The 26,143-nt window shown below is 38.3% G+C and overlaps 1 protein-coding gene across 2 annotated transcripts in view; it reads left to right on the top strand.

The window, feature by feature from the left end:
• The first annotated feature begins 1,051 nt into the window (after nt 1-1,051).
• The window catches only part of LOC764247 (polypeptide N-acetylgalactosaminyltransferase 13), a 96,308-nt gene continuing 71,216 nt past the window's right edge, over nt 1,052-26,143 (top strand). For both annotated transcript variants that reach the window (XM_030990552.1, XM_030990553.1), the window contains exons 1-3: nt 1,052-1,137; nt 11,887-13,295; nt 14,674-14,878. In XM_030990552.1, the coding sequence (XP_030846412.1) occupies nt 13,139-13,295; nt 14,674-14,878 (362 nt within the window). In that variant the 5' untranslated portion in view covers nt 1,052-1,137; nt 11,887-13,138. The remainder of the gene's footprint in view (nt 1,138-11,886; nt 13,296-14,673; nt 14,879-26,143) is intronic.

Raw genomic sequence — 26,143 nt, 5'->3', positions numbered from 1 at the left:
CCACACACGTGATGATCCTTTCCAATGGCCACGCCCCTCCGTTAAAAGTAACACAAAATCAGAGCTTGGAACTTTGGGATGACGGGGGATTCACTACTCACGCCGGAGGATGATATTTGGAAGAGAGAGAGAGAGAGAGAGAGAGAAAGGGAAAGGGGGGGGGGGGGGGAGGGGGCTTGGCTTCCACGAGGTGGATGGGTTCCCGAAAAGCTATCAGGAAAAAGTTTGCTCCTATTCCGCCCCCAAGGGATCATCCCAGAATTGTCTAGACTTTTATTGTACGGAAATAATTACGTTAATTTACGTCATTTCCGAGTTGTCCCCCTTCAAGCATAAATTGTTTCGTGCCATTTTGGTGGTAATAGAAACAAAGGAAATTTAAGGTCTAAAAGTTATGTTCTCATTTTGTTGAAGCCCTTTCCACTAGGTGTTTTGATGAATCAAACCAAACATACCTCAAGTGCTCAACCCTGAAATTAACCCCCCCCCCCCCAAAAAAAAAAAAAAAAAAAAAAAAAAAACGAAACAGTACAAAACAAAGCGAAATAACGGATAAAAGTGCATCATTTGTTGATTAAAGTATTGCCCTTGCATTGGGCAGTGGGTGTAGTGTTGATCTCAATATTGAAGGGCGCATATGTTACAGTTAAGCTGGGGAACGGGCACCATCTTATTTAGTACTGGATTAAATGCATCAATTTGTGGATCGAGCCTAGGGTGTAAGAGTGTTTTTTTATTTTATTTTTTTATTTGTGTGTTTTATTAAAACAAACCATGAGAATCATATATTTACAAAATTCGATGAAGTGAAAACAACCTAAAATACAAATTCTAAATACAAAAATAAATGAAAGAATAAAAAAAAGGTGTACGAGTGTTTATAGTTCACCTTCCCTTTTCCCTTCTCACTTTTCTCTCCCTTTATCTCCTTCACCTTTTTTTGCCAACAGTGGATATGGAAACATGCAACATAATCCGGTTACGTCTGTTACGTCTCTACATTACGTAGAAATGAACACAGATGGTGTTCCATAGAATTGCGGAAGCTAAAATATTATGAACTTCTGTCAAAGTGCGATTGATTGTTCAGCCACGTAGTCGAAGGACAGTCATACACGTAAACCAAGTGATTTTCAGGTGAGTGTTCGTCTTAATTGGAAGTTCATGGGCATGGTTATTTATTTGAGAGTGATATGTGAATATGTGATAGGATGTGATAATCAATGAACGATCCAATTGTGGAATATATATGACCAGGCTCGGCGCTGCTGCTACTAACGCACTGCTACAGTACGGTACCGTACCGGTACACTGATGCACTGCCATACTGAGCCGTGAGTATCCCGGGCCGCGCACTCATTGACATTGCACTGAGCTGACTGTAGCTGCAGTCTATGGTGTGTGACCGTGACCCGTGTAGACTAGTTCGCGTTCACTAGATCTATCTCAAAAAAATTGGTAAGATTTCGAAAATCTGTTATTACCAATGGAAAGAAGAACATGAAAATCCTCAGAGTCAGAATTTTCTCTGGAATTGGATTTGAAATTATGAAAATATTGACAAAAGATCAGCAAATTTTGCAGTCATTTGCATCCGTTCCGAAAAATAAAGGTCTGGAAATCTTCATTTTGAGAGCAGATATCCTCCAAATTGTAAGTAAAAAGTGATACCAACTGATCGTATGATATCTTGTCTTGCAAATTATGAAATTACCTTATTTTTGATGGATCTCATTTTGTATAAAAATCAGCTGTAAACCCCTGTGCGCGGAGTAAGGTCTCGTATTAATTTCACGACTTATTTAGTTGCAGCGATCGGACATCAAATTTTTGGATCGCGATCTCTTGCGTTTCTTGCGCAGAGACCAGACTTCATCAGGTACACTGTACGCTATTTGTCTGGAAAGTGTGCGTTGTGTGCGGAAATGCATGCCATGTGAATGAAAGGTGAACATTATAGGACAGAAACATTTGATTAGGGTGTCTGATCGCGCACCCGATGTTGTGTGCTAAAACCCTTCCCATAGAGATTGTATGCATCCCTATGTGGTCTACGTGCATTGCGCGACCATGCAAAATTGGTCAATGATTTTATGAAAAAATTTGAAATTCAAACCTTTATAACAAATGATCCTGAAGGTGAAACTCAACAAATGAGGTGTCATATGAAAGAGCAGGTTTTTCTCCATATTCCCATAGGGGGCCACCCCCAGAATTCTAAAAATATCTTGGTCAAAACAGCGATTGAAATGTTGTTTGCATCCTAGCTCCAAAATTTGCCACTTTCCTGAGCTGCGCCCCCCGCGGCTTAAGTAGGGCTAGACGTAAGGATAATATCCAGGTGCTTTTTTTTTCGCAAGCCCCAAAGGATCATTTGGCCTAACAGTTTGAAAATACCCTTCCCACATTTTTGAAGCATGTACCTGAAAACCCCAGAAAATAAGGAAAATAGCAGTATTTTAAAGTCCTGTAAAAAGTCAGTAGATACTGATATTTTGTAATCAACTGAAAAGAAGATGGATGTTGGGAGAGTTGTGCAGTAAGACCACTACTGTGCATGTTCTAGTTGATGGACATGAATTTATTATGAACTCTGTAGAAAAATAAGAGGAGATATATCTAAAGTTCTGAAAAGAGGAAGGTGCAAGAGAGAGAGAAAGAGAGAGATACTTCAGATGGAGAGAGACAGACTGACAGAAAGAGAGAGAGAGTTGGAGATTGTAAATTGCAATTAGTATACAAATAACGCACGGCCCAGAGTGCAATAGCGGTGAATGCAGTACGCGCGAGGTTTCTTTAGATTGTTGCCCCTCTGTGCAACGAGCCGCTTGCGGCGAGTTGACAGTGAGCACCATCTGAAGAAACCGAGCGTACACTGCATTTACGTTTCGCACAACAGGGTCAAGTGCGTTATTTGTTTTATAAAATAGCGACACAAATGCAAAACAAACAAAAGTTTAGATCTTAAGTATTCAGTTAGAGTTTACGAGAGTTAGATCTAGAGTTACATGTATGTTGGTTCTACTAGAGTAAGACCTTGCAGGCTTACCAAAAAGTTCTCGGGATTCATTGCCTTCAGTAAAAATAAAATCCATAGGGGGTCTAGAGACGAGTCTACATCAGACAGCTGAAATTCCTGTCTTCATTATAAAATACCAAAGTCAAAACAGGCCTAAATCCAAGGCAAAAGTAAAATAAAAATTTGCTTTCTAAATACCCCGTTCTCTAGCTAGAGCTAAGCTATGCGTACGCTGCGCTGGGGATCATGGTGGAGCGTACAATATTAGCTACGCGTAGCCTATACAATTAATGCACTCGAGGCCGAGGGAGCGTACTACACGTACGCGCGCGTATATCCATGGTAACATGTATTATAACTTTTTTTGCGTTTTTTTCTGCAAAATTGTGCTTGCATCATGTCATGTGACGCGTATTGACCAATCACGATGCTTAAAATACTAGAGCCATTTTATAATATTTAATGTAAGATTTCTTTACTGTTTTGAAAAAGTTTTACTCCCTACCTGTTACTTTGACCTTTGAATTTTTTTGGATGTAGGAATTTTGAGGTAAAATTTTCTGCAAAATTATATTTTCTGCATTCTATCCAGAAATATGAAAAAAACACAACACTTAGGGAGTGTATATTATTTTGACTGCCTGCCAGCTTAATGAGGACATGGATACCAGATACAAATCTCATATTACAAGTGACATACATTACATGTAGAGCTCAATGAAAACGTGTTGCGCAGGTTTGCCATGAGTACATGCCAAACGGGAGAGTTGTCCATGAATATGTAATAATCCACAGACTAAATTGCCAATTTGAGATTCACATAGATTTAGTTATCCCATGATACAACCATTCGTAAAGTTTCTCTTATTACTTGTCTGATTTACATGTATGTCAAATGTTTGCTTTTCTTTTTCTGCTTGTAAACAAAGGTTGGATTGCCCTTTAAACTTCATGTACACTGTATTAAGCGTAAATATATTACCATGTGATACTTGGTGATTCACATATTTTAAGAAGGAAGTCGTCATTGGTTATCTTGAGGTCTCAATACCCTGTGAAATGTGAAAGCTCTCAGCTACAAGGAACTTAAATGAACGAAAGATGTTAGAATGTAATCAGGTGTCTGGTTACTCCGGTACATGAACTTGCATTTAGTCTGGGACTCTGGGTGACTGAAACTGTATGCACACGTTATAACCGTCCTTATAAATGAGAGAGGGGAAGAAAAATAAAGAGCTGCAACAAAATAAAAACGTTTAACACGTTGTACATATGCATAGCTGCCAACTGTTACGAAAAAAAAATTTGTAATTGTTACAAATTTCCAAACTCCCACTCTCGTTACGAAATTAATAAATACCCCTTCTAAGTTCTGTTATTACGATTTAAAAAAAAAAAAAAAAAATTATAATTAAATTTTGTGTGTGTGTGTGTGTGTGTGCCATTTTCAATGGCAAATGCCCATTCGGTCCTGTATCCTACAAGCATCTCACATTGGCAATTTGGGGATGTTCATTGGTTCATCGAACACACCGGTAATGACCAAATCATGCATATTCAACCAATGATCCATACAAAAATTTCTTCCTGTATACTTTAGGAACTGTAAGAGACAACTATTTGGAATAAAGAATATAGTTTTTGAACTCAGGTCTGACATATATACATGTACATGTATGTGCGCACATGATATTCAGTTTGACTTGGAGATAAATTTGAGTTCTGGTCATGCGATTGCATTGTGAAAGAAACATCGTGGATCATCATGATCATCTAGCATATAAGTATTGGTGTGTACTGCAAGGTTCTGGAATCATCAAAATGATAAGACATTTGGCCCAGTCTTGGTAAAGTTACAAGCATTGTACACAGAAAGATGTTTATGTGACTACACAAACATGTGGCGAAAAAATCTGTCCCAATATTTATGCTGTTACCTGCCATATTTAGAATATTGAGGCATTTGAAGAGTCATACTTTTCAGGGAACATTGTTAATCTGATGTACTTCCACACTTGCATAATAACAATGATAACGCTCACAAATTATTTGTTCACCTCTTCCCAGAACTCAACTTTTCTTTGAATGTTACTCATTGAAAATTTCAAAATGTTGGCAGCTACATGTATGCATATGTATTAAAGAGAGAGGTGAAAAAGTATTGGGGTGTTTAAAAGGATGCCAAACGTTTTTATACAGCAATCCAACCTTTTTAATGATTCCATTTGATGAAAGCAGAAAATAAGAGAAACAGAATGGCGAAAGTTTGAAATAAATGGTACCAATAATGAGAAAGTTATGAGTGTTTGAAATATGAGATCCCTAAAACTATGCAAATCTCAAAACAGCAAACTGGATTGTGACTTGATGGTTGCAGGTAACTCTCCTGTTTGTTGTGTACTTAAATATTCTTCATTTCTCAACCAAGTCTCCCCAGAGGCCCTTCTCAAATTATATTTTGGATGGCATTTTATTAAATTGTGAGTTTCCTGTCACCTTTTGTTCAGCTGATAATGAGGAAATTATTTCATTATTCATTATTTGCAAGATTTCTTTAAGTTAACCTTTTTACAAACACTTAATTTACTTTTGTTAGTTCAACTTGTGTATTCCAGTCTATTAACTTTATTGCATGTATGAACATCTCATTAATACACATTGTAATATATCTTGGTAATTTTCATTAATACAAACATCAAATATTTCAAAAATAAACTACACATACTGTACACTACATGCTATAAATCCAAATAAAACAGTACTTTTAATAGCTACTTTTAATCTTGAATATGGTCTGTATATACAGTAATATGGCTTACTGCTTGCGTAAACACTGAACTGAAACGCCATGGGATCAAGGAAACACTTGAAACGATACAATGTTTTCTTCATTGTTTTTTTTTAAAACAAATCGATTGAAAGTGTGATAAAAACAATGTTTTATGGAATTTTTTCAAAATAATGAATTATTTTTAGATTTTCAAACGCAAATGCAGGTAAAAAAATCATAACGGGCAACGGGGAACTTAGATTGAGTTACCGGTATAAGGGCCTTATGGTCGCAGAAAAGGAGGATGTTTATCATGATAATGGATAGACTACTTGCCTTGTACCATGCATACAGTATACATGTACTTTACATTACCAGTACCTATTTAGTATTAGTGTCCATCAGAGGCAAGTGCTCACTAACCAATTACAAATTGTAAGTGCATTTCTGGAAATGTTGGTCTCATTTTACTTAGTAAGGCAGGAAGCCGCCATATGATGTCCACCAGGTTAATGTAGAGTCCAATAATTGGCTTTCAAGCGATAGCATGACAACCTGAGCCCTGGATTCTTAATAATTGATGTCAATAACAAGTTACAATAACTGTTTATGATAAGCTACTGAAGTCTTGGCAATTGATTGGCCGAGAGAAAATTTGTCATGGAACTTAATTTGCATAATATAATTTGTTATGGATAAAAAGTTTCATGAAACAGGGCCCTGATGAATATTAATTATTTTGACAGTGCTTGTTATGTTACTGGTGAAAATCATTTAAAAGAAGCAAGTCCAAGGTATTTCGTCATCCAATAGACCAGTTCATGGTTAGCACCTTACTGCAATGACCCCGAATATCCACAGATCTTCAAAACATGAAGAGGTCCCACTTTGTACATTTTGAAATAATCACTCCTATAGCGATGGAGGTGCTATATAAATAGCCTTTGTTCCCCTTTTCAAAGAATACTTCCACCTGTGTACCACGGAGTGCACTGAATGTGCATGAATGAATAATGTTATAACCTTCATGAGCATGTATCCAGTATTTCGTCTCCGTGTATTTCAAAATTTGTTCTGCAATGACCTTTATCTGCTCATGCTCAGACTGCAACCGTGAACTGGCTTATTTGTTTAAAGTATCCAACCTGTACATGTTATACCATGCTGTGTAGTACTAGTAATATGAACATTGTGGTATTTTATACTTTGTAAATTACATGTACAGTGTAGATTGTATGTTTTTAGGTTTGTATTGGATGGTTCATCTGATCCATCTCTAAATAGAGCCTGTAATTGTAATCGTATGCTCCTTTTTATACTGAATATTTAGATGTGCAATTAGACCCCGTTCTCACTCACTTTGAAAGTGGTTTTAGTTAGACCGCTCCAGACCGCTCCAGAGGAACGGGTCTTGAGGAACGGTTTGCGAGCGTTCACACTCCGAGCCGTTTTTATGGCTCAAACCGCTCCACGAGTCAAAGTGGTCTTGTTGCTATGGCAGCTCAGGTAGGCGGGTCAATTTTTTCGCGTGCGGAATACAAACCGTATGTACCGTACTACATGTGCGCACGGAACGTCACTAGCTCACTTCCGCTCAAAGTACGCTTTCCGTTCACATTGCACGTTAGAGCGCTCTGGAGGGCTCTTAATAAGACCCGCTCCTCAAGACCACCTCGGAAGGTGGACTTCTGGAGCGGTCCAGAAGTCCGCTTCTGGACCACTTTGAGCGTTCTCACTCACCTAAGAACCGCTCCTCAGGAGCGCTCCAGAGCGCTCCAACGAAGTGAGTGAGAACGGGGTCTTACATGTTAGACAAAGTAGCTTGGAGTTTGAAAGTACACCAATCACCAAAACATATGTTGGTTTTAATTTTAGAGGTGCTGTAATGGTATTCAAGTGGTTTTGCAATGACTAGAAACGCAAAGGTCATGGGTTCAATTCCTAACACAGCACTTACATACATGTATAAATTATGTCCTTTGGCAAGGGAATGGGTACCTGGTAGGATGATGAAAGCCTTGTGTTAGTAATTGCCAAATGCCCTCCCGGTGACCATACTGTACATTGTGCATGGTCATGATAACCACTTCCAATGAAATGGAAATGGTGCACATTGTGCGTGACCGAATTTCATGACCGTGATAAAAATATAAGGCTGCGAGTCTGCGACGGGTAGTCGAATGCTCGAGTACCCGCACGGTTGACAACTACTCGGGTACGATTTCTCGTACCCAAATAGTCTGCCGCAAAAAAAAAAAAAAAAATGTCCAGGCCCACGCTTACCCGTGCCAGGGAGAGCGGCGGCCGCTGGCATGGTACCGTCGGTAAAAATGTTTCCCAACTCGAGCACTGTCAAACTCCCCTTTCAGAAACTGGGACCAAATGTCCAGATTTCTGTTTGGACTTGGAGGAAAATGGATTATTCTGCCATCTTTGGTTTTTAAAACAGCATTGTTTACTGTTATTATTCTTATTAAATCGGTGCCTTCAACTGCAACTCAAAGTAAAATTGCATGCGTTTTCGGCGAGGGACCTGGGAAACTGCCGAGTGGTATGGTAGTGGCAAAAAAAGAAAAAAAAAATCAAAAATTAAAAAAATTTAAAAAAAAATCAAAAAAATTATAAAAAAACATGGCGTCCGAATATTCGAGTATTCGCTTGTGAGCCTGGGAGTGTACTCTGGTACCTCATTACACTGTTGTGCACAGCCTTATAAAAATACTGGTAATAAAATCTGTAATGCATTTAGAGACGGTATTTCGTATTAAGCGCAGTATAAATCCAGGTTAATATTTTTTGTTTCTTCGATGTTGCTAATCTTCAAATTAACTACTTCATATATTACTTCTACTCAAGAATCATGAAAGCATCCTTGGATTTAAAAAGTCAATGCACCTGTACAGAATGACTCAGTACAGTAGAACCTACATGTAGCTGGCCTGCATGAAACCAGACTTGGGTTCTGTGAACAGGGTTTTATGTTTGGCTGGTACCGGTAACATTTATTTTCTTGATACTTCTGACCTCAATGTTATTACCGACAGTCCTTTTCAGGACTCCCCAATCCTCCCCCCTCTCTCCTCTCTCTCCTCTCTCTCCTCTCTCTCATACTAGGGCACTTTAGCAACGAGACGGTACGCACAGGAGACGGTAATGCGAGCGAAAAAAAAACAAACTGCGCATGCGCGAACCTGAAATCTCTCCGTCCCGTCAATTTTCGGAACGGTACTCGGCCAACATAGCGTTCGTTCCCTAAACACGACATAAGAGAGAAAGCTGACAAATAATTGTTATCCAAATCTAACAATGCAGGGCACTACCATGACTACTGAAGATAAAAACAGGGAATCTACTAGTGTTTCCAATGTCTGTTCGATAAGTAGCTTATTCTATACCTCAATCTATAATAAATTGATGGTTTGGCCGTTTAGGCCTACTTTCGGGGCCCTTTTTCATTGTTATGCATGACGTGCCTGTATGCTGTGCACTACCGCTCACCGTCGGGTCCATTGCCCCGGCGCTCCGTCCAAGCCTCAAGGCACCAGAGCACTAGCACCAAAAGGCAGCAGGCGTGCAGTTCAGCGCGGGAATCGGATACGGCTTTGCGTCCCCGTCGCCTTTAGCAGACAGCGAAAGCGCTTAAATATCACGACGGTAACAAGAGTGCGAGACCCGTCACAGTTTGTTAAACACTCCGTCTCGTTGCTAAAGCAACCGTAGGCCTACTGTATATCAATGTTTTATGTAGCACATAATAATGCCAGGTGAGTTTGAGGTTGATATAATACATGTACATGTACAGTACATGTACAGTCTACATGTACCTGCACACAAATTACTTCATTAAATGACTGGTACCCTTTAAAATTATTGTGATCAACTCTACTGCAACTGACCACTGAAATTTGATTTTGGTTATGTTTACTTACACCTGTACATACACCAATAAAGATCATCATCATGGTAATGCAAAAGCTTCTGTATGGTGTGTCTTATGAACTTTGGTCCGTCTTGGCTGTTCTGTGTACATTGTACAAATTGTACAATGTCGTTATTTGAACAAACAACCACCAATTCTTTGAAAAATTGTCTTCAAATTGTAATAAGTTTCAGTTTCACATTTGTGGTTGAGCCAAGAAGCATTTTCAAGTATGTTTGCTGTTTACATCACATTTGCTCATAAGGTAAAAAAATTGAAAATTTAGCAATTCATGTGCATTAATGTGCATTTTATGGGTACAGGCTTGGACTACCGGTAGTCAGATTTGAGGCAAACACATTCAAGAGAATTGAAATTAAATGCAATTTATATGATTTTTGACTCGCCTGCGTAGCAAAAAGCTAGACATACTGTACAGTAGGCGCCGATTTTCCAGTGATGGCGGCGGCGTCAACATCAATAAGTTTCTATTCAATGAAACTTGAACTAAAGGGTTATCTACATTTAGTATCCCCAATCAAGTGAGTAGAATCTCAGGTCACAAAGTCAAGGTCAAAGGTCATTTCAGGTCAACAAACTTAGACTATGTTGTGGCATCAGAAAACCAACTTTATCAGGGTGGACTTCCCCTTTAAAATGTTCAGTCTCCAGGCAGAACAGGATGTAGATGTGTACATAACTGTAGGTGATTACACAAGATTGAGAATGTTAAAGGATACAGGTACAGTATATAATTGCAACATGTATACATGCACAGTGCAGTGACCCAGATGCCAGTTATGAATGGAAATAATATTCTTTTTATTCTTTGTGCTCTGAAGTTGAATGATTGAACTTTAAAGAACCTGTAGAATAGCTTCTTGGGGGAGAAGTGAAAGAGATGGATCTTCATGTACATGTAGGTCTACTTGGTCTACATGCTCTTCATGTAGCAACATGCAAACTGCAAAGCAAGAAAATTGTTCACATTAAACATGTACATGTATACTTGTTGAAGGTTTCGATTTTAATATTTTAGGAATCACATTTAAACAAAATCAAGACAACCAATGTACTGTCTCAAAGCATTTTTATCACAAAATATGAATTTGATATCATAAAGTTATACATTTGTTATACACTGTATTGCCTTACCAGCTGCAATGTATATCAAGGGAATGCGCTTACCGGTACAGTACATGTAGGCTAGCTGCTACATGTATTCATGACATGCATTTCCCCTTCAAACCATCATGCTATCTGAACAAGTTTTAAATACATGTACTGTACATGTGGAGCAGAGCAATTTTGTATGTAGAGAAACAATTTAACATTTTATGTTAGATGTACTTTAGTGTACACATGCTATGATTGTTACAATTTCCTGGTATCGAATGTACAGTATGTGTACTTTTAAAAGGAAAAGGGAGGATATTGTTAGTTGTTGAAAGGAAGGGTAGAGGTAGGAAAAGACGGGGAGAGCGAGGAATTGAGAGCACCAAAGAGAGAGAGAGAGAGAGAGAGAAGGGGGGGGGGGGGGGTCAAAGGAAGGGAATGGGTGATGCAGTATGGAGAAAAAGAGAAAGAGAGAGAGAAGGATAGAAAGATAGAGAAAGGTTGACAGACAAAGAAAGAGAAGAGCAAACGAAAGAGAGAGAGAGAGAGAGAGAGAGAGAGAAAGAGAGAAAAGGGGGGGGGGGGGTCAAAGGAAGGGAATGAGAGATTCAGTACATGTATGGAGAAAAAGAGAAAGAGAGAGAGAAGGATAGAAAGATAGAGAAAGGTTGACAGACAAAGATAGAGAAGAGCAAACGAAAGAGAGAGAGAAAGAGAGAGAGAGAGAGAGAAGGGGGGGGGGGGGTCAAAGGAAGGGAATGAGAGATTCAGTATGGACAAAAAGAGGAAAAGAGAAAGATAGAAATATACAGAAGAGCTAACAAAAGAGAGGGAGAGAGAGAGAGAGTATAACAAAAGAAGTGGGAGGACTAGAGAGAAAAAGAGAGGTAGGGAGAGATAGAGGAAGAGGGCCTCGCTCAACATCGAACAATCCATGTCATGTCATGTACATGCAAGAATGTGATGGGTGTGCGCAGACGAGGAATTAGTGCAAACCCCACCAAGTCTCCAGTATTTCACGACCAAGTTTGTTTCTCTTCTCGTGTTCCCTCTCAAACACAGGTGCAGCTGACGGACTCTGGACCCTGAAGACAAGAAAGAGAGAGAGGGGTATCCCGTCTAGGCATGATCTCAGAAACATGACTCTAATCTACGGAGGATTCCCTTGATCATGTGACCACCATCTGGCCAATGGGAGATGATGACCCCGTCCCACCTTGTGTAGAGGGAGCCCCACCAGTACTCTTAAGTATCCTCGTAACCTCAAGTTCATTGTCTCTGTCAATACTCCAGCCAAGTACTGTAACACCGTCTGCCTGCATGCAGTAGCTCCCAAACCAGAAGCAGTGCTAGCTAGCGGGATTAGGGCAGAGCGTGGCGCCGCAATTAGCGTGAGTCACGTCAAGCACATTACCTCATTCATCAGCTACCGGGTGTACGAAACACTTCCTCACACTAATTACTGTGTTAAAGCTCTGTAGGATAAATAGAGTACTATCAAAATTCAAAAGTACTAGCTTTTAATGGATTTTCTACATCAAATTTGATTGATTATCCAAAAAGGTTGGGTCTTATGTAATTTTTTGTTTACAACACTCCAGTTTAAAGCCTTGTAGACAGTGATGAATTTTTCATGACGTTATTAGGCTGCTACTTGTAGATTGGATTAGTGATATGTCTAGGAATTAAGCTACAACCCATATCCTGCTGAATAAAAGATAGAGGTAGGAAAGGAAAAGAGCCAAGATACATCAAATTCCTGAGATCATTAAATAGTGATTGATGGTGCCAGCGGAAATCCCTGTTGGATATTAAGGAATACATCCCCGCAGATACAAAGCTCTGTAGATCCCACGATCGTCCTCCTCCCCCGCGAAAAACATCCTGGAATCTGCAATCTTAGTGACTTCTTAGCATATTCAGTGGAAGTGTTGCTGAACAAAGCAGTAAATAAGAGTTGGAAATACTCCCCCGTCAAATAGAGCCAAGGGCTAAAGCTCGCTGGATCCCTCAATCGTTTCCTCATCCACAAAGAACATCCTGGAATATGCCATTCTAGTGACACTTTCGTGTCGTTGCTCAAAGTGTTGTTTAAACAAGGATATCAATTAAAGCAGGGAGCAAGCTGATACAAAGGAATAATTCTCAAAAAATACAGAAAGGACTCAAAGGAGCATACTTGATCACTGTCCTCCCCCCGTAAAGAACATCCTGGAATATGCAATCCTAGCGACGTCTTCGCGTCATCCTAGGAAGTGTCATCTGAAGCAGCTTGAACGACCTGACAGCGTGAGTGATCATCTGTTGAGGAACCATGGCTAGGAGGCTTGTGTATTGTAAGGTGGTGCTGGCCACCTCCATGGTCTGGTTTCTATTGGATGTCATGCTGATTATGTACTATAGTGAATGCAATGGTGATGCAAGGTGTAACAACCAGGCCTTAGACCACGGTGTGCCCAGAGAAATAGAGGGTGAGTAGAGACCTGCGGGTCCCATCTATTTCCAAGCTCATTGATGTACAGTTAGATATGTAACAACTGAATTATTCATACCCCTTTAATATTATTTGATACTTTTTAAAATATTTTTTGTTACTCAAGAATGAAAGGTGGACTGGTTAAACTAGGCCTTTGCTTCATTCTCAAGAATCATCAATCTGGAAAAGAAAAAAAAAAAAAAAAAAAAAAATCAATTGTTTACATACTTTGAAGTTTTCAAAACTTGGGAAGGGTATGAATGAATTACAGGTAGTAGTTATCAACTGTATTTGGGTAAGTTCAAGCTATAGTATCTTTTGTTCAAGTAAATATCTTACTGACCATACATCTACATGTACGTGTAGTTAAAGATTAGATATCAGTATCTGAGGATTGTAGTGATACAAAACATGTGTACTGTAAACCATACTAGAGTTTGGATTAGGCACAATAATGTTTTGGTGTCGATTTGTACTTTTTGAGATACCAAAATATACACTGAATGACCAAATACAGTGGACTTGCCTCTTTGCAATCAGTTTATTTTATTTATAGTGATGAATGTGAAGATTATACTAAACTTGTTTTGAAATGGGATGAATTCCAGGCTTCCATTCTGAAAGGCTGTGATTGACAGGTTGATTGTGGTTCTATCGATCCCTCTTTTCAAATGTGCTTTCAAAAACATGTGCAGGCCTTTACATGTCCATGAATACAATGCACACATCTGTGCAATTCATTTATTAACTGGCAAATAGCTTTCAGTCCAATTTACTAAGTGCTTTGTCATTTTCCCATGTGTATCACCACCAGCAAAGATCTATTCATGATGTAGGTGAAAATGAAAGTCAGACATTGTGGGTTACAGGGTTACAGAGTTATTTTTCTCAGAAATGTCCCCCACCGCAGGGACATGAAATAGAAAGCTACAAAGCCAAATAAATTACATTATGTTTGTGACAGAACTGTGTGGGCGATACAAAGTTTCCCAAGGAGGGCAATATTGATTAAGATCTCAATTCAAATTTGGGATACATTGTGGATGACCTGAATGAATAAATCCAGCATAAAATTGATAAATTAGAGAGCAATTTACATTTGCACAAATGTACAGTGTACGTTTTTACTTGTAACTCTGGATTCTGGAAACTTTGTTTAAAATTAGCTCTAGAAAATTAAAGATATGCTCCATAATATGAGGAAATATCATTTGACAATAACACACCTCTCAAGATCTCATACAAGGTGAAAAAAGGTGAAAAAATATATGTATACCAATTCTAATTTGCACCCTTCTGCAAGGCATTGTTATGATTTTCTTACTTCATTGGCCAGTAATCACTGCCTCTGTTCTTCTTCTCATTTACTCTAGGAGGGCATGAACACGCCCCTCCCAAGCACCCACCTGCCAAGCCTCGGCACGACCCCAATGGGCCGGGAGAGATGGGTAAAGCTGTCATCATACCCCAGGACAAGGAATCGCTCAAAAACGAGATGTTTAGGATCAATCAGTTCAATTTGTTAGCCAGTGATATGATCTCAATCAACCGAACACTGCCTGATGTACGCATGGATGGGTGAGTAATGTTTGCAAACATTATCCTTGAGGCTGTTCACACCGCAATGAGGTCTATCGTAGCACCCCCTTTTTTCTAGCGCGCTAGACTGTGCTATCTCTTGTGGACCACCCCCAAGAGGTGCTCCAGTGGCACGCCGTTTGGGCTTGCCGTGGCTCGCTGTTGGGCGGACTGAAACGACGTTGTACCTTCCAAACCGCAGAGATAGCGCGGTCTAGCGCGCGCTATCTCTGCCGGTGTGAACAGCCTCCTTGTCAGTTACAAATGTCACATACATACATGTATGTAATGCCTCAGTTGCATTACCATAGCGACTGCATATCAACCGAATCTTGGCCATTACGGGTAACTTGGTCTGTCTGGCGTCAGTGTGATGGCAGTCTCATCAATTTGACTGAAACATTAATGAATGAACATGTATTTTCATGTCCATCAGACATGTTTCCCAGTCATTGTGTTTGTTTGTTTACTAGGCTTTCAGCATTAAATTGCTCAGAGGCTTGAGCATGAAGAGCTTGTAGTCTCCACAAATTTCTTATTTTAAGTGTGTTAGAAAAGGCTAGTTAATCTTGTTTTTTAATAGATTAGTGATACATAAAGATGGGAGTTGTTGCTACCTTGTTTGGCGTTCAACAATAAGGGATAGAGCAACATCGATCTGGCGCTGCTCAGTGGCTGCCGGGCTCACGATCAATTGGGCAAAAAGAATTTCCGTTTCGGTTTAATAAAATTTGGAGTGGACTATTAGGCTATTATTATTATTATTATTATTATTATTATAACATCATCTGAGCAGCAGCGAAAGCAATTTGATTGGATTTTTTGGGGCTCTCCTTGAAAGGACTGCTGGTCACATTGTTTGCAATGGCAAAATACTGTACAACAACAAAAAATCATTATCATCATATCATCTTCATCACCATAATCACACCCCGAGCCCCTGTGTATTTTCCCCCCTGTCAAGATTATCATCATCACCATCAGCAACATCATAATCATTATCATTATCATCATTATTTCATTTTTATTAACTAATACTTAATACAGGTATTTTATTATTGGTGTCAGTTTTTTAAATTGTTTGTAATAATAATCATGTTTAGTCTTTTGTTTTGGTCCAAAGAAGATATGATCATTTAATTGAATAGTCCTATTAAATTATTATGACTACTGTCAGTCTGTCATACAAAAATATAGATATTGAGCATTATACAATTGATGCATCCTCAATAGCTGGTGCAAACTTGAGCTTTAGATGTTAAAACTGATGAGCATTAAAAAAGAATGGACCAAGCCCTTCTTCTCCATGTGGGCAAATCCATCAACCCCTGCCCGCTTGGGGCTACATGTACATGTACGTACAGTACATGTAGTTTGAGTATAGATCTGACTCACAATCCAAGTGCATCTTTACTGGCAAATTAGTCTGCTAATTGGCCAAATAGCGGCTCTTTTAGGAATTAGCTGTAGTTTTAAACTTGGGATATTTGCTTGAGTTTAATACCCCATTAGCTTAATGGTAAATGTAGCCCACTGTTTGCTTAGGACTTCACAATGTAGTAGTTCTTGTGAAAGCTAATTGTGAGCACATATCGCTCACAATGTAATATCGCTGTATTACAATTAGAGAGATAGATTGAATAAAAACTCTAACCAACGGAAACTTGCCTGATACATGTACAATGTTTGTTTGGAGCCAGAAGGGCATTTACATTGTACTTATGTCATTTTTTTACCTGAGTTAACGCCCTTTTGTTTCTAACAGATGATTACTGAGGTGCAAACGAAATGAATGAAACAGGAACTGAGCCAGTCATCATCTGTTGCCATTCATCAACACTAATACTATTAAAGCTAATGCACATCATGGTGCTATTAGACACAGTAATGTATCTAAAAGACAGATGTGGATCCAGGATTTTTTAATTAAAAAAAAACGGGGGGGGGGGGGGAATGCAATATTTCTAAAATTTTCAGACAAAAATTAATAAAAATAAAAGGGTCACAAAAGGTCATCAATGCGGAGGAGGTGGGGGAGGACTTGTAACATTCTTGGAGCTGTGTATTGGGTTTCAAAAGGGGGCGGGGCACAGGCCAGATCCCTACCCCATAGTTTAATATCTGCCAGTGCTCAAAGATGCATGAAGACTCTGGATTATTCCTGCGCATACTCTGTATAAACATAATGTTCTGAAAAACCAGACACTTTCGCAAAGATCAATCTGTACCGACTTGTTAATGGTGGACCTTTATCTGCTAGAATTGGCAAGGAACATTGACAAATGTATATGGCGAGTTGAGAATGATTTCACTGTCTACTCATATTACGTCAAAGCCTGATACAGGTTTCTTTCAAATCATCACTGTACACAAGATTTGTTTTTGCATGTATATGTACTATAATTCCAGTGCTGTGTATAATAAATCGTTGTGGTTTACTGCAGCCCCCACCCCCCTATCAACCCTCCCTTTTTACTTGCTTGTTGTTTATTTATTAATCTGCTTTAATGACATTCTCCTGCAGCAGAAGTACAATATTATTATCTTTTTTTTACCAGAGCTCTTCTTTTAGTTTTCTATAGGCTATAGCTCCTTGCCTCCTTTGTACATATTTTTACAAAGCAATGACTCATTCTATACTAGCCTCCACCCACGGTGTAGATAGAAATGTTCAATTTAGGCAATGCCTTTGTCAGCGTCACTGCCCCACTGATTGATATTAATGTTGGGATAATCTCGGTTAAATGTAGCAGGGAACTCCCACTGTGCGACCCGCTTCATACATAATCCCTCTCCATTAGATCTTAAGGGTAATGTATTCACTGGTAGTATGTGAAAAGACATTATTCATGGATGTCTGGGACTATGTTGTGCAGTACATACTATACAATGTCCATGTAATATCTTAATGCATAAGAAAGTGCATTCATGCTTTTTGCAACTACATACAGTACATGTACATGTATGTATTGTACAATGGTCCCATTCATCAGACCTATTGTTACATTTTGTTCCCATACAAAAAATAAGTTTTGTTCTGGCCAGGGTTCAGACAGACAAACAGACAGACAGACAGACAGACAGACAGACACGACACGACAGACAGACAGACAGACAATACTAATACAAAAATGGAAATGAAAATCGATAATGATTATGATTTCTATGTTTGGATGATTCAAATCATTATTTTCATGGGCAAACAGTAAGATTTACATGGATTCATGATATTTCAACTGTTTGATTGCTGTTTCATATAATATAACTTTGAAAACATTACAATAAAAATCACCAGCCTTTTTCTTCACCACATTATTTACCAGTACTGGGTTCATTCATGTAGGGTAAATAAATATTTCCTTGATTATCTACAGTACATACTGTACATGTAGGGCATACTGCTATAACTAAACTTTGTCAGGTAACATCATTGACGCTGTACGTACAGTACACAATACATTTTGAGTTGTTGGGATTCCATCAATTACCATCCAGCAGTCTTTTTCAATCTACCATCCATTAAAACATTCTCCAATCTAATGGTTCATTTCCTAGCTACACAATTAAAGCACCATCACATACCAGCACCAGAATTACATTTCGTTCATCTACATGTACAAGTACGATAGAACATTTCCCCCTGAAAATATAAACATTACTGCCAAGGGCTCATTGCTGCAATTTTGCCGAAATTGTTTGTCTGGCTTCGACCGTTTTGACTGAGTTGCATGCTGCTGATCCGGTAGAATCGCCAAGCCTATCCGGGTTAATTTGATGGTGCGAAAAATGAGCCGAGTCACGTCTTGCCTCACCTTTATCGATACCCTGTATAGTCCTCTATTAAAGGCTACACTTCTTGCAGACACCAAGCAGTGAGTGATAGTGGGCTAATATGTGTCATCTGCTGAGACCCAGAAGGGCATTACATGGTACATGTAGGTCTGTGTGAATGAATGTGAGTGAAAACCCTTCTTGTTCTCTGCAGAAAAGATCATTATTCATACTTATTCACATCTTGTACCGTTTTAAAAGGCAGACTTTATTCACTGTACAAATTGTTTAAATTGTTTTGACACACATCAGTAACCAATAGAAATAGGCTCTTGCTTATTTGAAGAGACTTTTGTCACTTCATGAACGTTCACATGTACATGTACATGGTAATGCGTCTAATGACAATATGTGATACAATTTTTCTTTCTTCTAAAGCTAAATGATGAAGTTCAAGACTCTAGGTCCATTTACACATCCCAAAGACCATTTTTGTTTTTAAAGGTAAAGACCAGTATTGGCAACGCCCCAATTTCAAAAAATGAAATGGAAGCTCTCATTACCAATCATGTGAAAGAATATGTTTTGACTAATACATGATGATAAAAAATTTGCCGGGAAACTGCCTACTAATTCATATATTTGGTAAATTTATCTCTCTCATGGTCTGGTGAGAGAGATAGGGTAGTCCCATATACATCTTTCTGTGTATAGTGCTTGTAACTTTACGAAGAATGGGCCAAATTTCTTATCATTTTGATGTTTCCAGAACCTTGCAGATGCTAGATGCTAGATGATCAACCTTTTCTGATCAATTCCACAACGTTTCTTTCACAATGCAATCGCATGACCATTACTGGTCTTTACCTTTAATCATCAATTTTTTTGACTGCCATTTACACTAATGGAAAACCCCATAACAACCCGTCAGTGTTTGCTCATTCCAATATTTTGATGAGTAGTGTGTAACTGTGTATGCATGATTTGTCCCTGCTCTGCATGCTATCATGCAGAAGTGAGGAGAGTCGCATGACCAATAACCAGAAGCATTCAAAAATGTTTCAAGAGTGGGCATTTTACATGTAGCTGCAAAAATCAGTGAAATTTCTGTCAGCGTTCCATAAAACCACCCTCCAGAGGTGGATTTTTTAATTTTTTAATTATGTTTTGTTTGCCTGTAGTTGCTTAGCAACAGCGACGAAACATTTCCTTCTCAACAAAGCAAGTATAAATTAGATCTAATTCCTTAGCAACCAAAATCGCTTTCATAGCAACAGATGCAGTCTCTGAGTAATTATAGTGACTCCTAATTATCTGTGTTTGCATTAGCAGTGATTAGATATTTGTAAGTGGGATTACATTGTGGCATTGAGCTGAAGACACACAGTAGCTTGCATGCTCTTTGACTAGGTAAATAACCATCTTTGCTGCAGATAACGTTGTGAGGTGTAGTACTAGTAGCATAGTAGTGACTGTTGTCATACCTACATGTAATGATAAAATTGACATCAAATTATTACTTCAAGTTTGGTCTGATGATCTACATGTACATGTGTAAGCTCTTGTACAAGGCCATTAACAATTTACAATCATCACATATAACTACCTTTTGAAGGAGTATACCCATAGACGTATTACGTCTATGGTATACCACAGCGAGCTTTTATGATAGTTGTGGTTTATACATGGGGGAGGGGGGGGGGGGGTAGGTACAGGTCAAAGCTACTTTGTACTTGTATGTATATTTTATCTCATTTGCTACTAGCTACACCTGATATTTCATTTTACATTTTAAGTGATGGCTGCATTTACAGTATATCAAGCTAATAGCTCTCCTCATGCTTGAAATCAGGCAAAGAACAAAACATCACATAAAATTATATTTTTATGTCAATTTACATGTCTGTTCAAATTCTGCAGCTCAGTAATACTTGGTAATATACTGTACATGTACATGTACATGTATTTACCCAGGAACAAGACAGCATGGACAGGCGAATGTACATATACATTAAGCATTGTACAGGTTGCTCTAAAGTCTAGACCTTGGCTTGGTTTTATGATGAGCACATCTTGAGTCTTATGATGAGCAGTATGGATGTCATGATCTGGAGCCTCAAGAACATCTGAGATAGGAAGGGACCCTGGTTAGATTGGTCGTAAATCTTACCAAGCTCTGCGGTGATGATGTTTCTGTATGTGACAAACCTACGATTGCTTGCCTTCACTTGAGGAAAGAGGGAGGGATAGAGCATTGAGAGGGGGGGGGGGGGGGGGGGGGGGGCAGACAGACAGACAATGAAAAGGGAAAAGGGTAGAGACAGAGCAGGGTTCTTAAACAGGGAGATGAAAACGTAGAGAGAGAATAGATGAAGACAGAAGATGTAGAAATATGGGGCATAACATGTACACAATGAAGAAAGATAGAGAGAGAGAGAGAGAGAGAGAGAGAGAGTGAGAGAGAGAGAGGTGGGGGGGGGGTTGGGGTTGGGAGGTTGAGAGAGGGGGGAAGGGGGGGTGAGAGAGAGGGCGGGGTTGGGGGCGGTGAGATCAAGAAGGAGGAGAGAGAACAGAAAATGAAAAACATGAAAGTTAATAATAATAAGTATACCGTACATCCGACGAAATGCAAGGAAACTTGTGATACACCGTCAAAATGGGTATGAGGATGCAAGTTGATCTCATTTTTTTGTTATTAATTTGCATTTGTTAATGGGTTTTACAGCAAACACAAAACTTGTTCTTGAATTATTCAAGAAAACAACAGATGCAAGGAACATTGAAGAATGATGAAGGAGGTGAGAGAGATAATGTGGTAAACCAAAGAAAGAGAAACGGATAGGAAAGAAAAGAGGAGACTTAGCTGAGGGGGTAGCTAGAGAGATAGTTACCAGGATTTGATGAGCAAGCTGACAAGGTGTAGTCATAAATCTGTTATGATGGATGTATTATTGGTGTGTAGTGACATCTATTGCTGGTGCTCCATACAAAGACAGACTTTACCTCGTACCTTAGGCAGCCTGGTACAATGTACTGTACAGTGTACATGTACATGTAGATTCCTATGATTCCCAGGGAATTCTTCAAAGATATCTTCATAATTTTCAAGCAAAAACAAAAGTGGTTGAAACTTTAATTTTGTGAATAGTATGATAATTGCTTTGACAACCATCAAGGTTTCAATTATTTTGTTTTAAATGAATGAAAAGACAACAGTACTACACCTGGGCCCTGCAACACTGAAGTTGCAATCAATTGCAAAAATGGCAATGGCCAATCGATATCATTGATGCATGCACATATTCTTCAAAAGGCTGACTATTAACCAATCAAAATCAATGTTTCGAATTGCAATTGATTGCAAACCTTAATGTTATGGGGACCATATACCAGTAATTTTATTTCACATCTAGAGTTTACATGCATGTTGTCAGCAGATGGTTTGATAAATGTAAACAAGACAAAAATGGATACAAATATTTTAACAATTATTTGGAGATCCAATATTTTTGAAAATAAATTTTAGATACTGTATTTGTTTCAATTAAATATTTCATTCAACATCCATGTAGTACCAGTATCAAAAACCCATACTATAGACTCATAATTATAGACCTTTGTTTTCAGTTCTGTTGTCCAGTTTTGTTGTCATTGCCTGTCAGCTGTTTACAGCTGTTTGTACACATACTGGTAAACATAAACTACAATCAACTGTACTGCAGTACATGTACCTGTACAGTATATTGTATCATATACCAGCATGTACATGTATTTCTCAGAGCATAGATTGGCTAGACACTTATTATCATTGTGGAGGAGTACTAAGTGGTCATTGAGATAGAGAGAGCGAATGACAGTGACCTGATGAGGAGGGCTCCTGACTTGAGTCAACCGTTTCTCTGCCACTGGCAAGGCTAGACAATCATCCAGCTCTTCATGTAAAGTTCTGTACACACTTGAACATGTACAATGTACCGTAATTAACGGTGTATAAACTGCACCTTTTCCAGACTTTAGGTTTAGGGTGCCCATGTGTTCAGGGCACCTGTTAGTGTTGAGCATTGCATACATGTACATGTACATGTAAGTGAAATGTACATTTAAGTTCTATTCATACATGTATGTGGTGTAGCAGACTGGTGAGCCAAAGAGAGATCTAAAGTAGATAGCAAAAGAGTGAGAGAGAAAAGAGGGAAAAGAGGAACATAATGAAGAGCATGGGTAGAGAATACCAAGTGATTTGGATACCAGGAGAACAACACAAGACTACATGTACATGTATATTCAACATGTTTCTTTCCAGTTTCTCTTTTGCTACTAAAAGTACATACACTGTAAAGTACTTGAATTTGTACTGGTCCTGGGGGGTGTTTCACAAAGATCCTAAGTTGAACTTATCTCTAAGTTGGACTTAAAAATTATGGAAAGCCATTAGCATCTTTGAAAATATTTTGTAAAAGTTATTTTGAAAGGCATTAATTGTTTATTCAAACCATTCATATTGTCTATCATCAAGGAGATTTCATGTTTTGGATGTGGAATTCATAAAAAGTCTAAAATACTTGAATTTCTGCTTTTGAATATATTTCATTTTAAGACTCCAATGGCTGTCCATAATTTTTAAGTCCAACTTAGAGTTAAGTTCTACTTAGGATCTTTGTGAAACACCCCCCAGCAATTATATTAAGAAAGGGGCTGTCTGGAAGCTAATTGGGAAACGTTGATTATGTACATATTACATTAAATAAAAATTGAGTTATATTGTGAGTTTTTTTAATGATACAAATGAAGTTAGTTACGCAGCCTTGCTTAAAATGATATGCACTTCACACATGAACACATTTGGCATGAAAGTTTGGTCTAAACTTTGTAGCTACAGTAGGTACTTACAATGTATATTCTTGTCATATGTTGCTGTTTTAAAGTGCATTTGTTGTCAGGTGACACTTTTTATTACCCTAATTTTCTTCAGAGACAAAGCAAAGCTTCACAATTTTTTTTTTTAGTTCTTGGAATGTAACCTTCTCTTTTTGGCCCTGCTAGCTCTAAGCAGACATAATGGTTTTATGAGGAATAATTTGTTGTGATGCCTAATGCCGTTCCTGTCTTGTCAATGGTGATTGATAACTAGAAATGTGCAATTTGTTTGACATCGAATTTTTTTCAGGTCAATGATTGATTGGAGCCAAGTACAAGGGTAAACTGGATGAAAAAATACACATCAAATACTTTTTCTTAAAAAAGGGCAGTTTGATATTTGCAATTTAAGATGCTGGCGACATAGTGGTACATGTACGTGGGTAATAACCAAAATCAATTTGGATTTAATAAACATTGACAGGTTTCTGGAAAAATGAAGTGTGTATGTGTGTGTGTTTGAAATAATTTCAATTCATTTTATTCATTTCCAATAAAAACAATACAAAGGTATATACAATTATAGGCATTTGCAATATATAAGAAAATGAAAATAGGGAACTAAAAAATATGGCCAAATGGCCTTGCTACATGCACATTGTTAAAATATAATGAAAATATGGGGAACATGGGAAGTCAGATCTTAATCCTGTCAGTACAGGAATTATTCTAATGGCTAAATTGATCACTTACAATTCTTCAAATTGGCAACAATAATATTTTTGTTATTTTATCGCTACATGCACATTGTTAAAATAAAGTGTATGTCTCTGAATACAATGTACGTGGGTAGGAATGTTGTCAAAAAGTTTTTTTTAATTTCCATTTTTGATTTAAAACCAGTGATTTCAATCTCTAAACATGTTGCCAACGTAAGGATTTTAAAGCTTATTTTCCTTTTTCGTTTTCCTTTTTTGATTTCCTTGAAGCAAGTGTGTTTGTTTATGTTTGAATGTGTTACTGCAATGAACACCGAGTATGTACAGAAGAAGCGACGTACCGGCTGACAAATATGACAGACGATAAGGCGCTTGGCTATTAAAAGCACAAGAAGCATATGTGTGTTGATGCTGTCTGGTCCAATTATATTCATATCTGCGTCCCTTTTCCACGGGAGATGTGGCTAGTGCTGATTAGAAGCGTCGTCAGTCATCACACTAAAGTCGTTACTCGCCTGTGAAATGCATTAACTTCATTTTTGTTGTCAAGAGTCGTTCCATCTCTGTATAAACTGTACCTCTCTTATTCTTGCTATTTTAATCTTCCTCATTTTATCTTCCTTGTTTAGTAGCCTTGTTTGTATTGATCAAGCCCTCTCTCTCATTTCCTCTGCTCTTGTTGTCATTATGTTCCTTCTTCTTGGTTTCTACCACCTTGCATCAATATCAATTTACAGTCATACACACAAGGTATTAAACACACATATCCTCTTTGTAAAGTATCCTTTCATTTTCTCTATAGACTAACTGTTTGTCTGTTTGTAGCAAAGGGGCATTAAATCATACCATTATACACAGAGTTAATAAACCTCTGGCTCCAAACATTATTGGATGTTATACTCCTCTTTCTATTTCAACATTTTTTTCTTTTTTTTCCTCCTTCTTCTTTCCTTCCCTCTCTCTCTTCTACATTCTACATGTATGTCTTCATCATCTCTTCTCAACATGTACATGTACACAGCATGTAGATGTAATATGTCTCGCACAGATTGGTAACATACCCTTTTCCCCCTCTTCCAACAACATGTTTTGCACTATGAAATCGATTAAAAGGCATTCCAATCTCAAGTTCATGAGTACGCTCTGAATACGCAATGATATCAATACGCTATTCACACTCCAAGTGTGTGCGCATTTCAACATTCAGACAATGTTTTATAGTGCCTATATATAGAGTCAATTTACATGTATTTCATACTCCGGCGGTGTGGTCATAAGATGGCTCATACACTATTGATGCAAATGAAAACAAATTGGTCATCAATTTTCTCTGGGCCAAGGGAATTGAAATCGATTATTTGGAATACGGCATTTGGGTGTCTTGATCAATCAGCCTTCTCACTTACATGTTTTTGTAAGTTGGATATTCACACCAGTTTATGCAGGCTACTACAGTACATCCATAGATACAATGTACATGTATGTTCGTCCTGCCTTTTAGAAACATTGGATACTCCAGGTACCGCTGTGAAACAGCCATTTCAATGCTTTGGAAACGAAAACAAATTGATCATCAATTTTCCATCGCCCAAGGGAATTGCAATCAATACTTGGAATACAGCATTAGGGTGTTTTGATCAATCAATCTTTCCATATGAATTGGTTCGTCAATTGGATATATTCCCACTCAAAGTCTATGCACATTACTCCATGTACATGTACATGTACATTTGTATCTGAGGTTTTCTTGCCTTGTCAAAACATTCAATACTTTGGCATTTCCTTGTGATACAGCCATTACAAGGTGTTGCAAATGAAAACAAATTGATCAGCAACATCCTATCGGCCTGGGGAATTCAATCAATCTTTTGGAATACAACATTACTCTTAATAAAGTGTGTGCATTTTACTACATTTC

Source organism: Strongylocentrotus purpuratus, unplaced genomic scaffold, assembly GCF_000002235.5.
Source record: "Strongylocentrotus purpuratus isolate Spur 01 unplaced genomic scaffold, Spur_5.0 spur5_scaffold_19, whole genome shotgun sequence".
Taxonomy (NCBI): domain Eukaryota; kingdom Metazoa; phylum Echinodermata; class Echinoidea; order Camarodonta; family Strongylocentrotidae; genus Strongylocentrotus; species Strongylocentrotus purpuratus.
The sequence above is the reverse complement of the archived record's forward strand: the minus strand, read 5'-3'. Positions and strand labels throughout refer to the sequence as shown.